The sequence below is a fragment of the Ipomoea triloba genome, chromosome 8, assembly GCF_003576645.1.
Source record: "Ipomoea triloba cultivar NCNSP0323 chromosome 8, ASM357664v1".
In the NCBI taxonomy this organism is placed as follows: Eukaryota; Viridiplantae; Streptophyta; class Magnoliopsida; order Solanales; family Convolvulaceae; genus Ipomoea; species Ipomoea triloba.
The window spans coordinates 18,057,893-18,080,203 of NC_044923.1; the positions used below are offsets into that span (position 1 = coordinate 18,057,893).

At 35.0% G+C, this 22,311-nt stretch overlaps 2 protein-coding genes across 2 annotated transcripts; one reads left to right on the forward strand and one right to left on the reverse strand.

Moving 5' to 3' along the window:
- Positions 1-291: 291 nt before the first annotated feature.
- On the forward strand, positions 292-5,234 carry LOC116027316 (tetratricopeptide repeat protein 38). The gene is made up of 14 exons (XM_031268871.1): positions 292-575; positions 1,373-1,525; positions 1,624-1,722; positions 2,295-2,396; positions 2,509-2,652; positions 3,017-3,111; positions 3,206-3,335; positions 3,415-3,519; positions 3,627-3,733; positions 3,811-3,862; positions 4,479-4,568; positions 4,655-4,739; positions 4,832-4,896; positions 4,972-5,234. The coding sequence occupies exons 1-14, from the start codon at positions 480-482 to the stop codon at positions 5,056-5,058; spliced, it is 1,410 nt and encodes a 469-aa protein (XP_031124731.1). The 5' UTR covers positions 292-479; the 3' UTR covers positions 5,059-5,234.
- LOC116027315 (LEAF RUST 10 DISEASE-RESISTANCE LOCUS RECEPTOR-LIKE PROTEIN KINASE-like 1.5) lies at positions 5,214-7,668 on the reverse strand. The gene has a single exon (XM_031268870.1). It carries the CDS (start codon positions 7,507-7,509, stop codon positions 5,599-5,601), a length of 1,911 nt encoding a protein of 636 aa, XP_031124730.1. The 5' UTR covers positions 7,510-7,668; the 3' UTR covers positions 5,214-5,598.
- Between the last annotated feature and the right edge of the window lie 14,643 nt (positions 7,669-22,311).

Here is a 22,311-nt window from a genome sequence, read left to right on the forward strand (position 1 = left end):
ACTAAGAGTTAAATTTTGGACCTTATAATTATAGTTAACTGTCCGACATTCTTTGAATATTTATACTACATAATAATATAACTACATATTTAAAATATTATTTTTTTCTGTGCTAAAATCATTCTTAACGGGACAATTTATTATTGTAATCAATGAATTGAAGTAATTGCTTTTTAATTTAACAATTAATCAACTAAGATGCATTAATTTAGATTGAATTTGTTGAAAGTATACCTACAAAGTATCTCAATTATTTTTCAATGTGAGCAAGGTACTAGGTAGGATACTTAGATATCCTACCAAATTTTCAATGTAAGCCTACACAGCAACACGTATACTATACAGATATTCTCTTACAAGGCTTTGTGTGTGTTAAATGTTTGTCCAATCTAGCAACAAAACCCAGGAATCCAGGATACACTATTCATTTCTTGCCCACTCAGAGAGAGAGATCGTAGTCTCAACCCAGACAGAAAGATATGGAGAATGGAAGTTTCAAGGTTGATAAATGGGGATATGGAGTCAAGACCCACTCAGATTCTTGTATTGCTGCAATCAACTCCTATTATGACCAGGTTCTTTCATTTCTCCCTTTTCTGCCCCAATTATTTTGTCTTGAGGGATTAAAAAACTGATTTTTGGGTTTATTTGCTGTCAAATGCTTCATGTAAAGTTGTAATCCAGTTTCATTCAGCAGTTATTGGCTCAAATTTTGTTTATTCCTTTTCTGTACTGATTATTGGGGTTTGAGATTGCTGGGCAGAGCCGGTGAAGGGCAAGTCTAGAATCAGGTGGGTAGGGATTTTTGGGAGAAGGCCTGAACGGCCAAGTCCCCTAGCTGCAAATTGAAAATGTGACGATATAAAGAAATAAAGTTACATCATTCGCTATGAGTTATAGCTTTTAGTTTAGTGGTAAGTTCATAATGATGAAGGACCAAGTCCAATATTATGTGGCTAGGGATAGTTGGGCGGAAGCTTGAAGGGCCAAGTTCAATACCACGGGATAGGATTAGAGATGATTGGGTCTAGTACCATGTGGCTAGGTATAGTTGAGCTATTAGCTATAACTTTTGATTTAGTGGTAAGCCCGTGAGGTCAGTACTATGTGGCTAAGGATGGTCGGGCAGAGGCCCGAAGGACCAAGTCCAATACCATGGCGTTAGAGATGGTTGGGCGGAGGCCTGAAAGACCAAGTTCAATACCATGTACCTAGGCATAGTTGGGCGGAAGCTTGAAGGGCCAAGTCCATGCTAGCCTCCCAAAAAATGTGACGGTATAAGGAAATGAACTTGCGCCTTTACTATGAACTATAGCTTTTGACACAAAGATAAGGGTTTGATTCTAATAGATGGTTGATACTTGATACTCAGGTACTTGGCTATGGACGAGAGAGGTCAGTGATAATGGAAGCTCCTAAGCATGACCCATGTTGTGTTTTGGGTAACATTTTGGCTGCCCACTACATTTCCTCCAGTGATCCTTCTCGTGCCCCTCCGCTCCTTGAGGCTGCCAAGTCTAATCTTGTATTTCTTTCTTCTTTCCCTTTCTTTATTGGGTCCTTTTTACTTCTTTGATTGTTTGTCCATATTTTCATGAAATTTTTTCTTTTTATGCATTTTAGGAAAATGCTAGCTTGTATGAAAAATCAGTTTTTGAGGCTGTCAATTACTTGATTTCCCCAAACAGAGATGATGACTTGGCTGTAGAGTTACATTCTCAGGTGAACTATCCTTGGTATGCTTAAATTTTCTATATTTGTGGGGTTTCTTTCTAACTTTGTTAGAAATTAGTAACTTGTACAAATCAAATATCGTTCTCTACTAGATAAGATATCCAGCAAATTTTCCTGTTTTTATGTGGGAACTAAAATATCTATGGTCCTGGAAAAAGAAAAAAAAGCCAGGGCTACTAATTGCTTTGAACACAATGGAGAGAATGCATCCCGGACTCGGGACAAGAAAAAAAGAAAAGGGGAAAGGGGAAAAAGATACACTTTTTCAAAATTATTAGGTTTCATATTATAGGTAATGGTCATGTTTGTAATGTGTATCTTATGAAGTAGAGTTGTTCTAACAGGTGATTTTGCATTATTAGTCAAATAGTCAATTTAAAGTTTGGACTACACTGTAAACATAACCGAGAGGATTGATATGAGAAATGATGATTTGTGAATGATAAGCAAACTTTAGTGCAATCCAAGAGTTCATAGCATTTGAATTAATTCTTTCCTCTAGACTTAAGTATGTATTTTGATCCCACTTTAACGGTAGATGTTTTCTTTTACACCTGCAGTTGCTAAGAGATTTTCCAAAAGATTTGGCGTCTCTTAAAAGGGCTCAAGTGCTATGTTTTTATATGGCACGAGCTGATCTGTCTTTGGAACTTGTTGAAAAGGTCTGTTTCATTGATAAGAAAATATGCACAAGTTTAAATATTTCACTTGTACGTTTCATGGAATTCACATTTACAGTAGTATTATCTGTCTGATTTGATTTATGCCCAGCAGGTCCTACCAGCAAATGAAGAAGAAAATTACATATATGGAATGCTCGCATTTCCTTTACTAGAGCTTGGTCGATATGCTGATGCAGAGAAAGCTGCAAAGAAGGGGTTTGAGATCAACAGTGCAGATCCATGGACTCAACACGCAGTGAGTTATATTACAAGCGAGTCCCTCTTTATGAATTCCCGTCACAATATTCAAATCATTTGGTGGATTATAGTATTATACCCAACCTTGGATCCTTTGCTATGCATAATTCTGTATCATTTTTTTTTTAGAATTTTTATTTTTTTTGGGTGACAAGGGAAACCCACAGCCACCACTCGATGGTGTGCACTGGTAAACCCCGCTTTGTGACCCTAACCGGCAAAGGATAAATCAGCCTAGGTTACGCATAGCTGACCGGCTCAAACCAAGAAGACTGGGATTCGAATTTTTAGTATTATCATTGTAAGTGGTTATTCTCTCTACTTTCAAACTAATTCAGCTGAACATTGGAATTTAATTGCAGCTTTGCCATATTTATCAGTACCAGTGTTGTTTCAAGGAAGCAGTGCAATTTATGGAGAAGTGCTCAAGTTCATGGGGCTCTTTGTCATCGTTTATGTATGCATACAATTTACAGAATATTTTCCATATATTTCACATATACTATATATTGATTATTTAAAAGTTATGTCTTAACGGTGCTCTTACCCAGGTATACGCATAATTGGTGGCATGTTGCCCTTTGTTATTTGGAAGGCCATTCTTCCTTGGAAAGAGTACGAGAAGTATATGATCTACATATCTGGAAAGAGTTGGAAAGAAGTGATTCTACGCCAGCAGAAGTATATTTCAAAGCTTTTACTTGAAGGTCTCGTACTCACTTTTATATTTTGTCATGTTTCATCTCTTTTGTGCACGCAGGTATACTTGAACGCCGTTGCTTTATTACTACGAGTTCATATACGTGATGCTATTGATGTCTTTGAGGACCGTTTAAAGATACTAGCTAATCGCCTTACAGATAAAGTAAGTTGAAATTTTTTGTTTAACGGTGCCTTGTCCTTTGGTATAATGTGATTCTTTATGTTACTCAACTAAATATTCTTCATTTGTGATGTCCACTGCGATCTTAGAGTTTTTGGTATCTCGAGTGGCACCTTGACGTGTTGACACTGTGGGCCTTAGCTTGCACGGGCGAAGTCTCTAAGGCAGAAGATTTACTCGAAGGTTTGAAGGCGAGGTTGGAAAGATTTCTTTCTTTTCATCCTAATCTTCAGTTTAGGTGTTCCAAACTAAGCAGAATTTCTTTTTCTGTAGACTATCTAAAATGAGCAAGAAAAAACGAGGACTAATGCAGAGAGGATTGCAGGTTTGTTCGGGATATTTTTTTCATCATTTGGTTTAGCAATCTTAAATTAAACTAATTATTACTATTTCATTTTTTGTTTTGTTATATGTAAGAACTTTTTTTTTTTTTTTTTGGGTTTTCTTCATTCTTAATTTTCTTGAGAGGCTGGTTAAAGGTAAAGGGATATATCCATTGAGTTTCAGTGTGAAATACTCAATGTTATCTCTTCCTGTTTCTGGTTCTCTCTCAACACCTGTCAGTCTTAACTGCACAGTTTTTACTCTTGTTGGAACCTTGTTAGGATCAAGCGTCTATGCCAAAAGTTATAGCTAGTTGCGAAGACGCAACTTTATTTCCTTACACCGTTACTTTCTGGAGAGGTAGTACTAGACTTCCGCCCAACAATCCCCTAAACACCTAATGTTAGACTTAGCCTTTCACCAGTCTTCGTCCAACACCTCTGATGCTTCATTATCAATTGATCAAAGGATCATTATTGCTTCGGGGATTGGTCGATGCTTTCATTTAGAAATGCAAGCTTCTATCTACCCATTGCATTTTGTTCTTCTAATACTATTCCTTATATATATATATATATATATATATATATATATATATATATATATTTATAAATTAGCTCGCAGAAGCTCTCTTTCAGTACGGGAAGGGTGACGATAAAGCAGCATTGGAATTGCTTGAACCCGAGTTCGATGCAGTAAATTATAAGGTGTGTTTGGGAAGACATTCCTCTTTTGGTGTTATTTTCATCTATCTGTTCAACATCAATTACTGAGTAATACGACTTTACTGTAGATAATTGGGGCATCTGACGAACAAGCTGATGTTTTTAATGAAGTTTGGATCATCTTATTGCTGAACAATGGACATGCCACAAGAGGTACCCGTTTACGTTTTCCTTAACCATATTATCGTTTCAACTTGACGTTTTTAGTTGCTTAGCCCTCTTATCTCGAGATTTGGCATTTGCAGCTATAGAAGCCATTGAGAAGCAGCTAAAGAAAAGGGAAGGAGCTGTATTCTTGTGGCGCCTTCTCGTAAGTTTCTCGCTTCTAAGCTTTTCTTTACTGAATTTTACAACCTGAGTTCACACCATCGCATTGATTGGCCAGGAGCGAGCCCACACAATGTTAGGGCGAAAAGAAGCCACGAGTATAGGCGAAAAGGCGAGAGCATTGCAGAACACGTACTTCAGTTAGCCCGGCCAAGCGAATAAATCTGCAGCTACTGCTTCATGTGAGGTTTAAAAATGATCAATCTTAGTAGCAATCTCAAGCCTCTTAGAATAAAATGTACTGTCTTCAGGTTGTAAGAACATTGGACACTCCGAATAAGAAACATGGGAGCATAATAATAGATCAATGTTTGGTTGATAGATTTTGTGTCTTATTGTTTTTGCAGAATAGACCATTTGCAATTATGCATGAAATGAAAGTAGTTCAAGGAAACCAAGAATTTACGTATTTACATTCTATCACAGTGCAAAGAAACATATGCAACACCTTACAGTGCTAGCTTAATTAGTTTGATCGATCACTCTAAAGCCTTGCTTCAGTAGTTTGATCGATCACTCTAAAGCCTTGCTTCAGTCATTGTATGGGGTTCAAATCCCATTGGAAACCGGGGAGACCTTGACCTGCTCTAGTCACAGTGTGAGAGTTTGAATCTCACCGAGAACTGAGGGTCAGTAGGAGACCTTGACCGATCAGACAAAGACTAATAGATGCAAATTTTCACTCTCAGTCAATTATTAGCCCAGCTCCATCAGGAACCACAGCATTGCTGGAATTGGAAGTCCTCAAAACGCCACTCCCCCGGGCACGGCTCCTGATCCGCCGTAGCTCGGCTGCCACCTCCCTAGCGTCGGGCCGATCATCCTTGTCCGCAGCCACACACCGGAACGCAAGCTCGGCCACAGCGCCAACGCCTTCCTTGGCCTCCCCGTCAACCACCAGGACCGGGTCCAGCACCTGGTGCAACGCCCCCATTTGAATCTTGGGCACCACCATATCAGCCAATGTCATCTCGCTCTTCTCCCTCGTCTGATCCACAGCTTTCATCCCCGTTATCAGCTCCAACAAAACTACCCCGAAGCTATACACATCGCTCTTCTCATTCAGCCGGAACGACCTGTAGTAATCCGGATCCAAGTAGCCCGGAGTCCCCTGAGGACCGGTCCAAACCTCCCCGGACGAATGCCCGGATTGAACCCCGGGATCCGAGCAAACCAACAGCCGGGATAGCCCGAAATCCCCAACTTTCACCCTCATATCTTTCTCCACAAAAATATTCGAGGTAGTGATATCCCTATGAACCACAGGCGGAACCACACAAAAATGGAGGTACTCCATAGTCATAGCTATCTGCATTGCAATATCCACTCTAAGACTCCACGATAACGACCCTTTCCTGAACAAATTCTTGGTCCCGTGAAGATGATCCGCTAGGGTTCCATTGGGGACATAATCGAACACCAAAAGAAGCCCCCTCGGGTCACTGCAAAACCCATGGAGCTTCACTAAATTCGGATGAGTAATAGAGGACAAAATGAGAATCTCATTGCAGAAAGATTTGGTGGAAAAGCCTTTCGCCCCTTGATGCTTGTGGAGATGTTTAACGGCCACGATTCGGCCATCGTGGAGCTGCCCCAAGTAGACCGAGCCGAAGCCGCCATCTCCGATCTTGCGTTTCGGATCGAAGCGATTGGTGGAGGATTCGAGCTCTTCGTAGGTGAATTCCGGCGGGAGATGAGTGGCGGAGCGGTGGCGGCGGAGGTAAACGACGGTGGGATCTTCGGAAGAGGAATCTAGGGCTTTGTTTCTCGCCCGGAAAATCACAGCTCCGACGGAGAAAACGATGAGAAAACACATGAAAAGGAACACTAAGCTCAGCATTGCGATTCGATTAGGGCTTGTTTCCTTAATCAATGGAGGCGATAGCGAGAGAGATGGGAAACACAGAAAAGGTTTCAACGGATGTGATGAATTAAACCCACAAACGCCATTCTTAGCTCTACAAGATTTACAGCCGGAAAAATAAGGGTCTCGGTCTTCATCTTGGTCCCACTCAACCTCAACCCCCATTTTCAGGAACCCATCGAGGAATCCGAGGATATCGTCATGGCAGCCCTGCTGAGAATCCGGACGCGTGGATCCACACTCGCGGAGGAGCCGAGCTGGGTTCTTAGTAAGCTTACACTCCCACGGGCAGTAACTGCAGTTAGGGAGACTAACGGCCCGGCAAGGGCGGAGGGCCGTTAAGCGGGCGCAGGCCGAGTCGGAGACCCGGAAGGGCGACCCGGAGAGCGAAATGGGCCGCTCGGGAACCGACCCGGAGGAGCAGGTCTTGCGAGACGGGTAGATAGGGGAGAGGAGCAGGGAGGCGGAGGCCGGGTCGTAGTGGCGAAGAGAGAAGGAGAGATTGTTAATGGAGATGAGAGCGGGGCGAGGGGAGGAGCAGTGGATTTGGAATGACGGGTGGCCGCAGCCGGGCGAGGCGGAGAAGGGGTAAGGAGGGGGAGCGGCGGTGAAGGGCGGGCATGAGGTGGCGTTGACGGCGGAGGACGGCGGCGAGCAACCGTGGGCTAGCGGGGCGGCGGCGGCGATGAGAAATATTAGGGAGAGGGTGGCAGCGGAATGCGGTGGCGGCATGGCGGAGCAAAACGTGGGAATCTTTAAATCTTTAATGTGATTTAAAGGGGAATCATGAATGAGGAAAGAAGGAAGTAGGAATCTGGGAAAATAATGTAGATTTGGTTTTGAGATGATTCATGGATTGATTATGCTTAGGAATCTAGGATGTTGGGAGAGAGGTGGGGGGTGGGTGGGTGGGTGTTGTGGAGGACGAGGAAGTGGGAAGTGGGAAGATGGAAGAATAGTAGAAGAGGAGGGGAGAGAGGTCACGTGAAGAGAATGGGAAGAAGACAAAACCGTATAAAAAGGTGGACTTGGGAGTTGGGAGACCAAGGCTGTGAAATATTTGAACAAACAACCTCTACATACTCAACCCTCATCATTTCATTCATCCTTTAAAAAAAAAAAAAAACATTATTCTTATTTCCATCAGTGATGAATGAGGAACGTGAGTGTCATATAAATAACATTTTTTTTTAGAAAATATAAATGAATACTCAGTTATAAAAGTTGGAAAAGAATTTAGAATTTTGGTAATCAAGCATCAGGATCCTTATAATCGGGACTCAGATTTTTTAGGGCATTCCCGTTAGTAGATTTTAGTGTGAATTTTTAGCAAGTATGGATGATCTAGAGGCGAGAGGGAGAGGAGAGAGAAGCTTTTGCCAAGCTTTTGAATCTTTACATGAAGAGAGGTTTTTGGACTGTGCATAGGGGTGTGCAGGATCCGACCCACCCGCCCAACCCGCTCGACTCGCGACCGAATTGAAGGAAACTGAGCCGACCCGAATCCGAGATCTGAGATCCGAACCGCCCAGTGCATTTTGTCGGCTTAAGTTTATTCGGGTAGGGTATGGTATGTTGCCACCCGACCCGCCCGAAAACCCGAAAGAAATAAGGGTTAGGGTTAGGGCTGTACAACCTGTACTCCATACGATGACGTTTAATATGTATATATATACATATGTAGTCCATTCAGCGCAGCCGCATCCTCTCGCAATTCGCCATTTCTCTCTTCTCTCTTCGCTCTTCAAAGACTCAAAGCTTTCTCCGTTCTCTTCTTCTCTCGTCAGTCTTGTGAGTTGTGAATCTCTTGATTCTCTTCCAGTCTTCCCTACTTCCTGACCTCACTAGTCACTCCTCACCTCAGTTCCTCCTCACCCTCGAAGTCCTCGGCTCCTTTGAATCTAATTTTCTCCGACTCGTAGTATCAACGGGACAAGTAGACAACGATTCGATCGGTGGACCGTGAACGGTGGAAGCCCTATCGTGAATCGTGAGTGTTGATTACTGAAGCCCTTGTTCTCCAGGGAATATTTGGGAGAAACCAAGTAACAATCAAACCTCTCCAGGGAATATTTGGGAGAAACCAAGTAACAATCAAACCCTAGTTTTATTATTTATATCTTTGCGATTTATTCATTCTATTTTGGTGGAAGCTGTGTGAAATATATTATGATGTTGTGATAGTATGTTCTTAAAGTTGTATTTTGATTTTTTGTGCTTAAAGATGATGGGAGTTCAGAGTTGTTTTGTGATATAATATATATTGTAATCTGTGACTCTGTGAGTACTATGAGTACTGTCTAAGCTATAATCTGTGACTCTGTGAGTACTATGAGTACTGTCTAAGCTATTGTAAGTTCATTCTATTGTGGAAGTATGCTACTGTGACTCTGTGAGTACTGTCTGTCTGTTTCTGTCTAAGTATGCTATTGTTTGAGCTTTATATGATTGTTTGAGCCCAAAAATGGTGGAAGTATGCTATTGTCCCTCTGTATGAGCTTTATACGAGTGCTTCTAAGCTTTATATGATTGTTTGAGCCCAAAAATGGTGGAAGTATGCTATTGTCTCTCTGTATGAGCTTTATACGAGTGCTTCTAAGCTTTATATGATTTATTGAGCACAAAAATGGTGAAAATATGTTAATGTCACCCTGTCTGATCTTTATATGAATGCTTTTGAGCTATATATGATTTGTTGAGCACAAACATGATGAAAATATGCTACTGACACTCTGTCTGAGCTTTATATGAATGCTTTTGAGCTTTATATGATTTGTTGAGCACAAAAATGATGAAAATATGCTACTGTCACTCTGTCTGATCTTTATATGAATGCTTTTGAGCTTTATATGATTTGTTGAGCACAAAAATGATGAAAATATGCTACTGTCACTCTGTCTGAGCTTTATATGAATGCTTTTGAGCTTTACATGATTTGTTGAGCACAAAAATGATGAAAATATGCTACTGTCACTCTGTCTGAACTTTATATGAAAACATGCTAGTGACAGTAATATATAATATGGCCATATGTATTGGGTATTTGGGTTTCACAAAATTGATGAATTTACATTCTGATTTTGTGATTTGTGCTTAAGATGCCTATATATATACAAAGTGGAAGCTTATAAGTTGCTAATTGCTATTGTGATATAATATAGCCATATAAAGGGTTGATCACAAAAATGATGAAACTATATTCTGATTTTGTGATTTGTGCTTAAAATGCATTCATATATATAGTTTGGAAGTGTATAAGTTGCATATATATTCTGATTTCTGTCCTAAAAGTTACATATAAGTTGCATATATATTCTGATTGCTAATTAATGATGCCCATCATATAGATGGAGAGCATCACTGAATCTGGACCACAACCCTCTACTCAAGAGGAACCTGGAGTGCAAGCCCAAGGCACTGAGACAAATCCTCAGCAGCCTCAGGTGGCTCCAACGGTTCCTGCAAAAAAGAGGAAAGAGGTAGAGTCCAGATCCAAAGTTTGGGACCACTTTGAAAAAGTTCTTGCCCCTAATGGAAAATTACTTAAGGCAAAGTGCTTGTACTATGCAAAACAGTTTGCATGCGAGACTAAAAAGCATGGCACTTCTTCCTTAATAAACCATATGCTTGGTTGCCTAAAAAATCCTCATTCTAAGGATACAAGGCAGTCACTACTGACTTTCAATGCTGTTTCATCATCTGCTAATGAGGGTTCTGAGGGGGTTTTAGGGGAATTAGGGACTTGGGTGTTTAATCAGGAGGCTATTAGGAGGGCTTTATGTGAGATGCTTATTATAGATGAGTTGCCTTTTAGGTTTGTTGAGGGGCTAGGGTTTAGAAGATTTATTTTAGTAGCATGTCCTAGGTTTCAAATCCCTTCCAGGTGGATTGTTTCACGAAATATTTACCAAAGATACCTAGATGAGAGATTAATCCTTAAGCAACTTTTTAAGGGTAGTAGCCAAAGAATAAGCATAACCACTGATTGTTGGACCTCTGTCCAGAGGATAAACTATATGTGCATTACTGCACATTTCATTGATGGTCAGTGGAAGCTGAATAAGCGAATCATATCTTTTGTTCCTGTTTCATCTCATAGGGGGGAATATATAGCCAAAGCCTTAGAGAGTTGCTTGGTTGAATGGGGAATTAGGAATGTTTTTACTGTGACTGTTGACAATGCCTCTTCCAATGACACTGCCATGGGGTTTTTTAAGAGTAAGTTGTTGTCTTGGGGTACCACTTCTGTTAGGAGTCAGTACATGCACATGAGATGTATAGCCCATATTTTGAATTTAGTGGTACAAGATGGGTTAAAGTTTGCAGATATTTCTGTTAGGAAGGTTAGGGATACAGTGAGATGGGTTAGGAGCTCACCTGCAAGACTTAAGAAGTTTAGAGATCTTGCTGATCTAATTGGGGTAGAAGCTAAAATTGCCTTGCAATTGGATGTTCCAACCAGATGGAACAGCACTTACCTTATGCTAAGCACTGTCATTCAGTACCAAAAAGTATTTGAAGCATATGAGGAGAATGATGCCTCATTTTGTGCTGATCTTGCTGATTCTGTGCCTTCATACCTTGATTGGTGTTCTGTGCAAAGCTTGGTTACTTTGCTGAAATGTTTCTATGACATGACTATGAGAATTTCTGGTTCTCTTTATGTCACATCTAACACTTTTTTCAGTGAGATTTCTGAACTCAATTGCATGTTAGATGACATGATCGCAGCTGAAACAAGTTGTGAAAAGGTAATAAAAATTGTATTGTAAATCTGTTAGTATGTAATATGTTTACTTTTATGTACTTGTATGTATTTTTGATTGACTGTTAATCTATTTATAGGCAATGGGGACTCAAATGAAAAATAAGTTTGTAAAGTATTGGGGGGGTCCCGAGAAAATGAATTGTTTGATATTTTTTGCCAATATCTTGGACCCCAGAGATAAAATTGAATATATGCCCTACCAATTTGCCCAATTGTATGGTGAAGAAAGAGGAAAAACTTGTTTTCAAAAGGTGCAAGCTGCAATGGTTGACTTGTACAATGATTATGCAGCCACTTATTCTGTGAATGTGCAATCTGAATCTGCCCAACCTGTTGAATCTGTGAATATGGTGCCTATCATCCAATGTCAAACATCAGTTGGTAGGCCACAATCTAGGTTGAAAAGCCAATTAAAAAGGCAAAGAATGGAAATTGGTGGAAGCAGTAAACAAACTGAGCTTCAAGTTTATTTGAGTGAAAATATTGTGGATGATAAGGGGGACTTTGATGTCCTTAGATGGTGGAAGCTGAATAGTGAGAGATTGCTAATACTTTCAAAAATGGCAAGGGGTGTCTTAGCAGTGCCAATATCTACTGTTGCATCTGAAAGTGCTTTTAGTACTAGTGGTAGGGTGTTAGATCCATTTAGGAGTTCCTTAACTCCTAAGATTGTGGAAGCCTTAGTATGTACACAAGATTGGTTGAGATTAACAAACCAACCAATACAGATTGAGGAAAATCTTGATGATTGTGAAAGGCTTGAGAAAGGTATACCATTTTCCTTTTGTCATTTATATTCTAAATTATTTTATGTTTTAGTGTTTTAATTTAATGTTTATATTTGCAGAGTTGGCAAGTGGAGTTAAGACTGCTGGAACTAGTTCATCCCTTCCCACCATTGCAGTAATAGTTTTTATTTAATCCTGCTGTCTAGTATTTTTATTTTTTAAAAATTCTGTGAGTATGTGTTTTGCTTTTAATGAACATCTCTTGGTGTGACTTGTGAAACTTTGAAGTGGACAACTCACATTTGGGAACAATTGATTTGTTACTGCCTTAATCCTTGATCCATTCAAACCATTGAATAAAAACAGGTATAATATCAGTTCAGTAAGCCTTAGTCTTTTGCCTTGATTTAGTGATTGAAATCATTGAATCTTGAGTAAAGGTCTTGTGGTAATCTGATATGGTATATCTCTCTCCCTTCTTCATTTGGATATTGAGTTTTGGCTATGATGATGCTTCCACCTTGGACTGAATCAAAGGATTTTGATGGTATGTTGCTCATGAGTTTTGTATTTTGTTTCAAAACTCAAAGTAGCAATTTGCCTAAAATCATATATTGATTTGAAAAATTAGCAATCTGAGCCACATATGACATATTAAGTTGTGTACTTGTGTTAGTATTTTACTATTTAGTGTAACATATGTGTAACTTGTCTTATTTTGCATTTGTTAACACTTAACAGGAAGATGAGGAATTATAGACTGCCAGAGTGCCAGGCAGCCCAGGCTAGTGAATGAATGGTTGATGTATATTTTGTTATTTTGTCATGACTGCCAGAGTGCCAGGCAGCCCAGCCCAGGCTAGTAAATGAAGAAGACATGAAGTCATGAAGTTATTTTGTCAATTTTAAACCTGTAATTTGTGAATTATGCAATTCAGGATATTTGTATATTTTGTTTGTCTTAATTAGGTGATTGTATATTTCTCTTTATCACCTAATTAGTGAATTAGCTAGCTTAATTAGCTAATTTTGGTACTTAAGACTTCTTAGTTAATATTTTTTGGCCTTTTTTGGAAGTAGTTAGTTATTATTTGCATTATGAAAGTTGCAAGATTTACATTTTTTATTTACATGATTTTCTAATTTTTATTTATTTTCAAATTCGGATTAATCCGAAAGTTTGGGCCCGAATCCGAATTAATATACATCCGACGGTTTTAGTGTTTAAAACGGGCGGATTGGATGCTGATTTATAAAACCGAAATCCGGGCGGGTGGGCTATTGGGATATCCGATCCGCCCGAACCCGCCCGATGCACAGGGCTAACTGTGCAAGTGGGGCTCACGTGGAGGAGAGAAAATCACAAATTCGCGCGTTCACAGCACCTTGCGTGCTTGTATGTTTTAATTTTTTTTTGTCAAACTTAGCTTCTTCTTCTTTTTTTTTTTTTCTCTTTTTCTCTTCCCCGCATTTCTCTTTCCTACTCGCACTTGCAAAAACTACAACTATTTGAGATGTTCTAAGGACAAGGAGATGATGTCATATGATGGATATATATAAATAAAAAATAATAATTTTTATATGTTGCTAGGAGTTATGCATAATTTAGAAAATAATTTTTACATACTAAAAATCTAAGTTATTCACTTTGGTGAATTTATCATAAAAGTAACATGAGGAATTTAACATGTTTTTGTATATCAAAAGTTCTGATTTGATTATCTTTATTGCTTAGTAAGAAAATTAGAAACTTTTAAGATAATATATTTTACACGCTTGAAGACAGTGATCAAGTGTTTCCTTCTTTATACTGAGTCTTAGGTTCCTTATTATACGATACCTAGGTTCCTAACAAGTGATTATTTGACATGTTTTTTGAGTTGAAGAATCTTGAAATAAGAAGGGTGGGAAGTGAAAAATAATATTGTGAAAGTGATTTCAATATAAGAAGGAGAATAAGATGTGAATTTCGTACTTTACCCTCTAATCATATGAGGTTATTGGATTTTCTTTTTATCGAAAATCTAACCTCGATGACTAAGCTTGCCACTTCGCTCATAACTGAGGCACTAAGTTAAAACTTGAGTATAACTCAGAGACTAAAAATGAAAATTTTTCCAAAAAAAAATATAATCATAAGAAAATCCTATCATACTTATTGCCATGCTAACTTTTCATATTGTATCACCACAAAGTAAATGATGTTGTTGTACTATAGAACTTGATACAAACTTAAAACTTTACATTGGATATTTGGATATAAAGAGGTAATGTGCTAATCGACACCATAGCTTTTCCTTTATTTATAACATTGTTATGCATGATATGATTATATTTTTAAGATGATCCCATTCATAATTCCAACGAATATATACATCCATTCAATTATATGCTTTTGATTTTCAATATCCATTTATTACTATGTTCATGCAAAAATGAAGCACTAACACGAGACTATCATTAGAATCTATAAAGTTTATCCAACAAGGAGATCTTGTACCTTGGGAGGCATAACTTTAGCATCCAAGAATTAAAAGAACTTATAGGTCAAACTATATTGCTATTAACTATTGAGCAAAGAACAAATATCATTAGGAGAAACAATATGAAAAACATGCAAGCCCAAGCTATATTATTCCCAAAGTATCATATCGTCACCCTGTCAATGCAATGATAAACTAATTTTAAATTTAATATAATTATAGTATATTAAAAGGTATAAGTATCCCACAATTAGCGAATAATTAATAGTAGATTATATTAGCTATTTTAATTAGTGGGTAATATTCGTGGTTTGTAGAAATTAAAGGTGTTTTATAAAATTTAAAATAACTTATAAAGATATGGATTTATTGTTTTATTTATTTAACCATCACTAAATTATTACTTGTTTTACATATAAATTTTAAAAAATTATTATTATTATTATTATTATTATTATTATTATTGTTTTAACTACTATTATTATTATTACTATTAATTATTAATAATATTATTAATGTCATAATTATATTTAAAAAGGCATTTTAAAATTTTCTAGAAGTAAATTAATTTTTTGAAAATAAATTGTAGTAAGTTGATATAAGAAAAATGCTAGAAGTAGCGTTATTAATTCTTTTTTTTTTTCTTATTGAAATCAATAAGTTAAGTTAAATAATAAATTATCAAACCCGGGTTCTCACGAAATTCTTCATCACAAAGAGAGCTCACTTGTCACTTGAACTACCTCATTGAGTTTTTAACTATCTATTTGATAAAGTTTTTATCATGATGATCCGAGCGATTCCAAGGAGATCGTGTGGTGAATTCAGGGACAAGTCTCACCGTATCCCAGAGTCGATCATAAAATCATTATTCAACAATGTCGGGGTTGGATTGAAAGACCCTGGGAAGTTTCCGTACTTCATGTTTACTATGGGTAGAACCAGGCGATCGATGAGCCAATTGGCCAACATGGCATTCAAGTGTAAAGATGAGTGGAACAATCTAGTAATGATCCCGCAAGACTTGATTAAGATGCGCTTAGACGATTGCCTCTAGATATTGAGGGCAAGAAAAGTTGCAATGTGAGAGAGCCAATGCTAAGGGGTGTATTCAATCACGACTTTCATGAACTTTTAAATACTTTTAAAGTGATGAATTTTAATTGACTTTTGTAGAGTTTTGTAAACTTTCCTAGAATCTTTTAAACTTTTATAAACTTTGTAAGAGTTTATAAATATCCATAGAACAAACATTTATAGACTTTTAAAAACTTTTTCATATTAAAAAATTTACAAAAGTCATTAAAACTCTAAATTAAGTACACCCTCACAAACATTCCATAACTTCTATTAATATATTATCTATAAATTAGTGCATTGTAAAAATAAAAAATAAATAAATATTGATGTCACAAAAATAGAGTATATTATTTATAAAGAAAATATAATCAATTTTTATAAATATAACCAATAAAAATATTTCTTGAACTAATGAAACAACTAATGCTGAGTAACATAATTATCAAAATGTTTAGAATGAAAAAGTACAAATTTTTCTTCAAAAAAAAAGTACGAATTAAAATATTCATCTTGTTAGTACAATTATCTTTGATTGGCATTGATTTCGCCTTGTTGGGTGTCTCTCCACATATATATATATATAAATTAATAATTAATAAACATACAATTATATAAAATTATAAACATATTAATTAAATAAAATTTGAAAATTATAAATTAAAAAATTTGCTGCAACCAGCAGCAACTTGCTGCTGGTTGCAGCAAATATTTTAGCTGCGAATAGCAGCAAGCTACTGTTGTTCGCAGCAATTATTTTGTTGCGATGGCAACAAAAAATTTGCTTGAACATAAAAAAAAAAACAAAAAAGTATTTATGAAAGATTTGAAATGTACCGTAAAATTGATGAAAATTTTGCCTAGTTTAGATAGAGGAAAAAAAGTTTGTAGAGAATGTTGAAAAGTTTGGGGTTGGAGGGTTGAATTTCATCTATTTATATTAATGAAGAGAAAGTCGATAGAAATCCTATTCTGACAGAGTTTGTGAAAGTCAGTAACTTTTTGAATACCAGTAGACTTTTAATAACTCTATAAAAGTCTGAATCGAATACCCGTATACTTTTAAAGAGTTTTGAAAAGTTTGAATTGAATACAGGTAGATTTTTAAAGAGTTTATAAAAGTTTGAATTGAATACCACCAAACTTTTAAAGTTGATAAAAGTATTTAAAAGTTCATGAAAGTCGTGATTGAATACACCCCCTAAGTGTCGAGTTTTTCCTCCCTTAGGGTGAAAAATATTAGTTGATCACTTATTTACTAAATACCTATTCAACTATGATAAAAATAAAATTAAAAAAAATTATATCTTTCATCTAATTTTATATGTCTAATTTAGTTACAAGAATGGACTGAAGTTATTTACAAATTAATTTTTATAATATTAAGTTTGGTATTAATATATAAATTTTATATATTTAAAAATTATATTAATAGTATTAGTAAAGAAAATTAATTTTAAATAGTAAAGAAAATAAATAAAGGAAGAAAGTGTTGGTAAAATGACAAAAATGGACAGAGGAAGTTACCTCAGTGAATCTTTAGTTGACTTACGTCAGAATCACAGTTGACGTGAAAACTCGATGGATTTGAAAAAAAATGAGGAAACAAGGGGCGGGCGAAGTGGACAAGGTGGGGACCCAACACATTATTTTTAGCATTGTTCATTTTTTGGTTGGGTCCCACAACCATTTACGAAACGAATTCCCATCAAACTCAAAGGTGTTCAAAATTCAAAGCCATGATTCACTTGTAGGCCCACCTTTGTCTTGTTATTTGAACTTGGCCCGATCCGATTTTGTTGGTTTACTCCATTAAATAGGGGCGTGCAATTTAACGAAATTTTCCGGTTAACCGACTGAATCGAAAAATTTCGGTTAATCATTAATCGAACCGAAAAATTCGGTTCGGTTAATGATTAAAGGAATCTTGAAACTTCGGTTAACGGTTAATTCGGTTCGAAAGGTCGGTTAACCGTTCAGTTAACCGAATTTTTATATATATAGATAAATAATTAAATATAAATACTAAATACTAATTAGATTGAAGATTTGAAGTTATGGATGTTTGAATATCTGAAGTTATGGATGATTTGTATTTTATTTTAATTGAATTTATTATTTTAGGTGTTATTTTTAGAATTTTATATTTTAGGTTTAAAAAGTTCGGTTAATCGGTTAACAGACCGATTAACCAAAAAAAATTTCGGTTCGGTTAATTCGGTAACACATACTTCGGTTCGGTTAACGGTTAAAGGTTTTAAAATTTCGGTTAATTCGGTTCAGTTAAAACGGTTCAGTTACCCGAACGGTTAACCGAATGCACACCCCTACCATTAAATACATTATTTGAATACTGAAAGTACATATCGATTTACTTCATTAAATACATTATTTGAATATTGAAAGTACATTATTTTATATATTATCAAATAATGTATATTTAGCATAACATTGTGTAGACCATTTACATGATAATTTGTTTTCTTTAAGTAGATAAATTATTGTATACATCACGGTTCAAAATAATGTCATTTTAATGTTTAAAACAAAAATTCTTTGCTCCACGCGCGTGTTAAATTTATGAACATTCTAGGATAAAATAATGCAATTTATGAATTATAATAATGTACTTTATGTGTTTAGAATAATAAAATTTTTTGTATAAAATAATGTATTTTATGAGTTAGAATAATGTATTTTATGTGTTAAAAACACCTTTCTCTGCTGCTCAACTCCGGCTTTCACCACCGGCCTCCGGCCGGAGCTCTAATAGAGCTTTGAGCCGGCGGTTTTGGTCACCTTCTATGTTTGCTCTCGCTCTTCTTCCGCCCCGACCACTGTCGCAGTTCCGTCCGCCTCCGACCACCGCCACAGATCTTCTTCTTCCGTTTCACTCCCTTTGAATAAAATAATAGTAGGTAGGTATTAGAGTTTGTGTTGGTAGTCTTGAACTCTCAACCCTACTTTGACTTTACCCAATTTTTATTTTCTGTATTATTGTGTTTTCCTCTCGTTAGTTTCACGAGCATTTTTACTCTCGTTACTTTCACGAGCTTTTCATTTTCATTAGCATAAATCGTTTAGTTTGGTTTCGATAAGTGTTGATCTTATCCTGGGCGAGCAAAAAAGAATGATGATGAAGACCCAGATCTTTGATGAAGCTTTAAGCTCCCTGAAGGAACATAGCTTCATAGTTATGAAACAGTCTGTGATTCAAGTTTTCTATAGCATAGTTAGAAAAGTTGTTTCTATATCTGACTGTAAGGAATGGTTTACCATTTCATTGATCATTGATGTAAATGTTTTATGTTATGAATTAATGGAATAGCTACGTTTACCTTAAAAAAATGTATTTTATGTGTTAGAATAATGTATTTTATAAGTTATAATAATATATAATGTACTTTATTTGTTTGAATAATGAAACTTTTGGGATAAGGTTATGTATTTTATGAGTTAAAATAATATATTTTTTTGTATTAAATAATATATTTTATGCGTTTTTTGACTATGATGCAACCGCATAATAATGATTGCTTTAACCATTCACCCACCCGAAATTGGTGGGAGTTTAATCTATCCAAAATCTATACTTTATACCAATGGGATTCAAATGTGGACTGCATTTACTACCATTGTTTTTTCTTCTCTCTATTTTTTGTTTTCATTTGTTTAAAAATTATTTTAAAATATACAAATGAACATATTTTTTATTTACCTAACAAAAATTTTAAAAAATTCAATCACTAAACGCATCGTAGTTATTTTCATCTTTTTAACCTCTTCTCATATATATTTTTCTAAAGACTCTTTATTGTTATTTTTGGTATTGTTTGATATGAATTTAAGTAATACTCTCTGTATCATTTTACATAGTTGATTTAGTTAATGAACCTTGGCTCTTGTAATTTACAATTTAATTTAGTGCTAGTACATCAGATTTATATATTTAGATTAGAGGTCATATTAAAAGTATTATTGAATATTAAATTAAAAAATTAAAAATAATAAGAAAATGTTGAAAGAATTGAAAAAAAATAGTTGATTTAAACATTTAGCAAATGAATAATAAATACAAGAAATAAAATGAAACATATCAAGTATTGCTTTGCTTTCTTCATCTCCACTGGACATTTTTTTAAAGGACACGATTACATAAAACTTTTGATGGAATAATGATATCAGATCTTGCGAATGACTTAGTGGTCTAATGATACGAAGTGATTTTTTCAAATGAGAGGTTATGTGTTTGAGCTCCAAATACTATATGTTTGTTTATTACTTCTTTCGTCTCATTTTATGTGCCTTGTTTAATAATGAGTTTTGACTACAGTTATTTAAAATTAATTTGTTATAAAATATTAAGTTTAATATTAGTATATAAAATTTATTTATATTTTGAAATAACATTAAAAGTACTATTAAAAAAAAGAGAGAGAAAAATTAAATTGACAAATTAATGATAAACATGGCAAGTAAAATGAAACAAATAGAAATATTATATTTTGTATTAACCCAAGACTCCTCACAATATACTAGCTCTTAAGATTAGTTAGAGTTTTCTCCTATCATTCCCTAAATAGAAATATCATATTTTGTATAACCCAAGACACTTCACAATATACTAGCTCTTAGGATTAGTTAGAGTTTTCTCCTATCGTTCCCTTCTTCATTCACAAGATCTCCTTTGCAAGAAATATATACTCTTGCTCCAAAATATATATATATATATATATATACTCTTCCAATTATGGATGTCAATTATACCCGTACTCGACTTCCCGCCCCTAGGGGAATGAGGATGAAGACAAAAATAGGAGATCAGGGATGAGCATAAGAAAGGGGATGGGGAGTATTCTCCCCGCCTCACCTCCAAAATTATATATATCTACTGTACTAATAAGAGCCAAAAAGAGTTAGGCCTAAAATGGGTAGAAAAAATGGCGGTCAAATTATTTAATCAAATGGATGGTTCAGTTGAATTATTTAATCAAATAGATGGTTAAGATAATTCAGATTAATATTATTAATAGAGATTACCTAATTTAACCTTACTTTTATGATTATCCGTTAAGTTTTCGTTAAATATTCTCTCTTCTCCGTTAATATTCCGTTAACTTTTAACTTACCCATTAATTTCTATAAGAAATGTCTTAGGTTCGAACCTCATCTCAATCAAATTTGACATAATTAAGTTTCTCACTCTATTTTACTCTTATTAAATTAAATAAATTAGTAGCTACAACAAAAAATGATACATATGTATTTCTTTAATTTAGAATTATGTGTCTACAATACATTTATTTGAAAAAATTATTCATTATCAAAAAATTAAATTAAATAAGAGAAATAATTTCATTAGTTATATTGTCTTTATTTTCTCTCATGCAAAGATTCTTTATATTCAAATTTATCAATTGATATTCATTACATTGTCCATTATCTTATTTTTACAATATCTTGTAATTAAATATCAAAGTTATAGTACAAAATAATGTTATATATTTATTTACCAAGTATTTTATTAATATTATGAAATTTTTTTAAAAAAATAATTTGAAGCTAATTATATGTTTACTTGGGAATTGGTTGACAAAGAGAGTACTCAAATAATAGCCTAACAAATTGGAGTGGAATCACTCTATTTTACTCTTATTGAATTAAATAAATTAGTAGTTACACCAAAAATGATACATATGTATTTCTTTAATACCATGAAAAAAATAAAAAAGAATAGTTTGAAATCAATCATATTAATTACTTGGGGGATTTGTTGACAATGAAAGTACTCAAATAACCCATTACCCAGCAAATTGGAGCGAGAAACTATCTTTTAATATCTTTGAAATACATAATATTTTAAATTTTAAAATTTTTATTAATTTATTTAATCTTTTTTCTTAAAATAGGGATTTCTTTATTCACAATAACTCATTCAACAATAATGGTTGAACCAAATGAACCCCAAGCAGAACACCTAATGGAATGTCCATAGCTCCTATATCATAATCTAATTGCATGACGTTGTCATCTATGCTACCAACAATATCCGAATTGCAAATAACACACTACCAACGAAAAGGAAGAGAACAAACAGTAAAGATGAAGACAATAACAATGACAATGTTACTCAAAAGAGAATTAAGAACCACTTAGAAAAATTCAAATTAAAAGTAGTATTTATTTAGACTATCATTTTTAGACCAAATATTTAGACTATCGATTTTACAAGGTTGCAAATATTTATTTTAGTAATAATTATAATGAATTTTCTATATTATCTTGGATTCATATACTTTGAGTTAGATATTTAAATAAAAAAATTCGACATTCAATTACCCTTTAATAAACTTCTCTTATATAATCTTGCATTGATATAAACTTTCAAATATTTATTTAAATATAAACATTGAGCATTAACCCATTCGCGCAATGCGCGTATAAAACTATATATATATATATATATATATATATATAT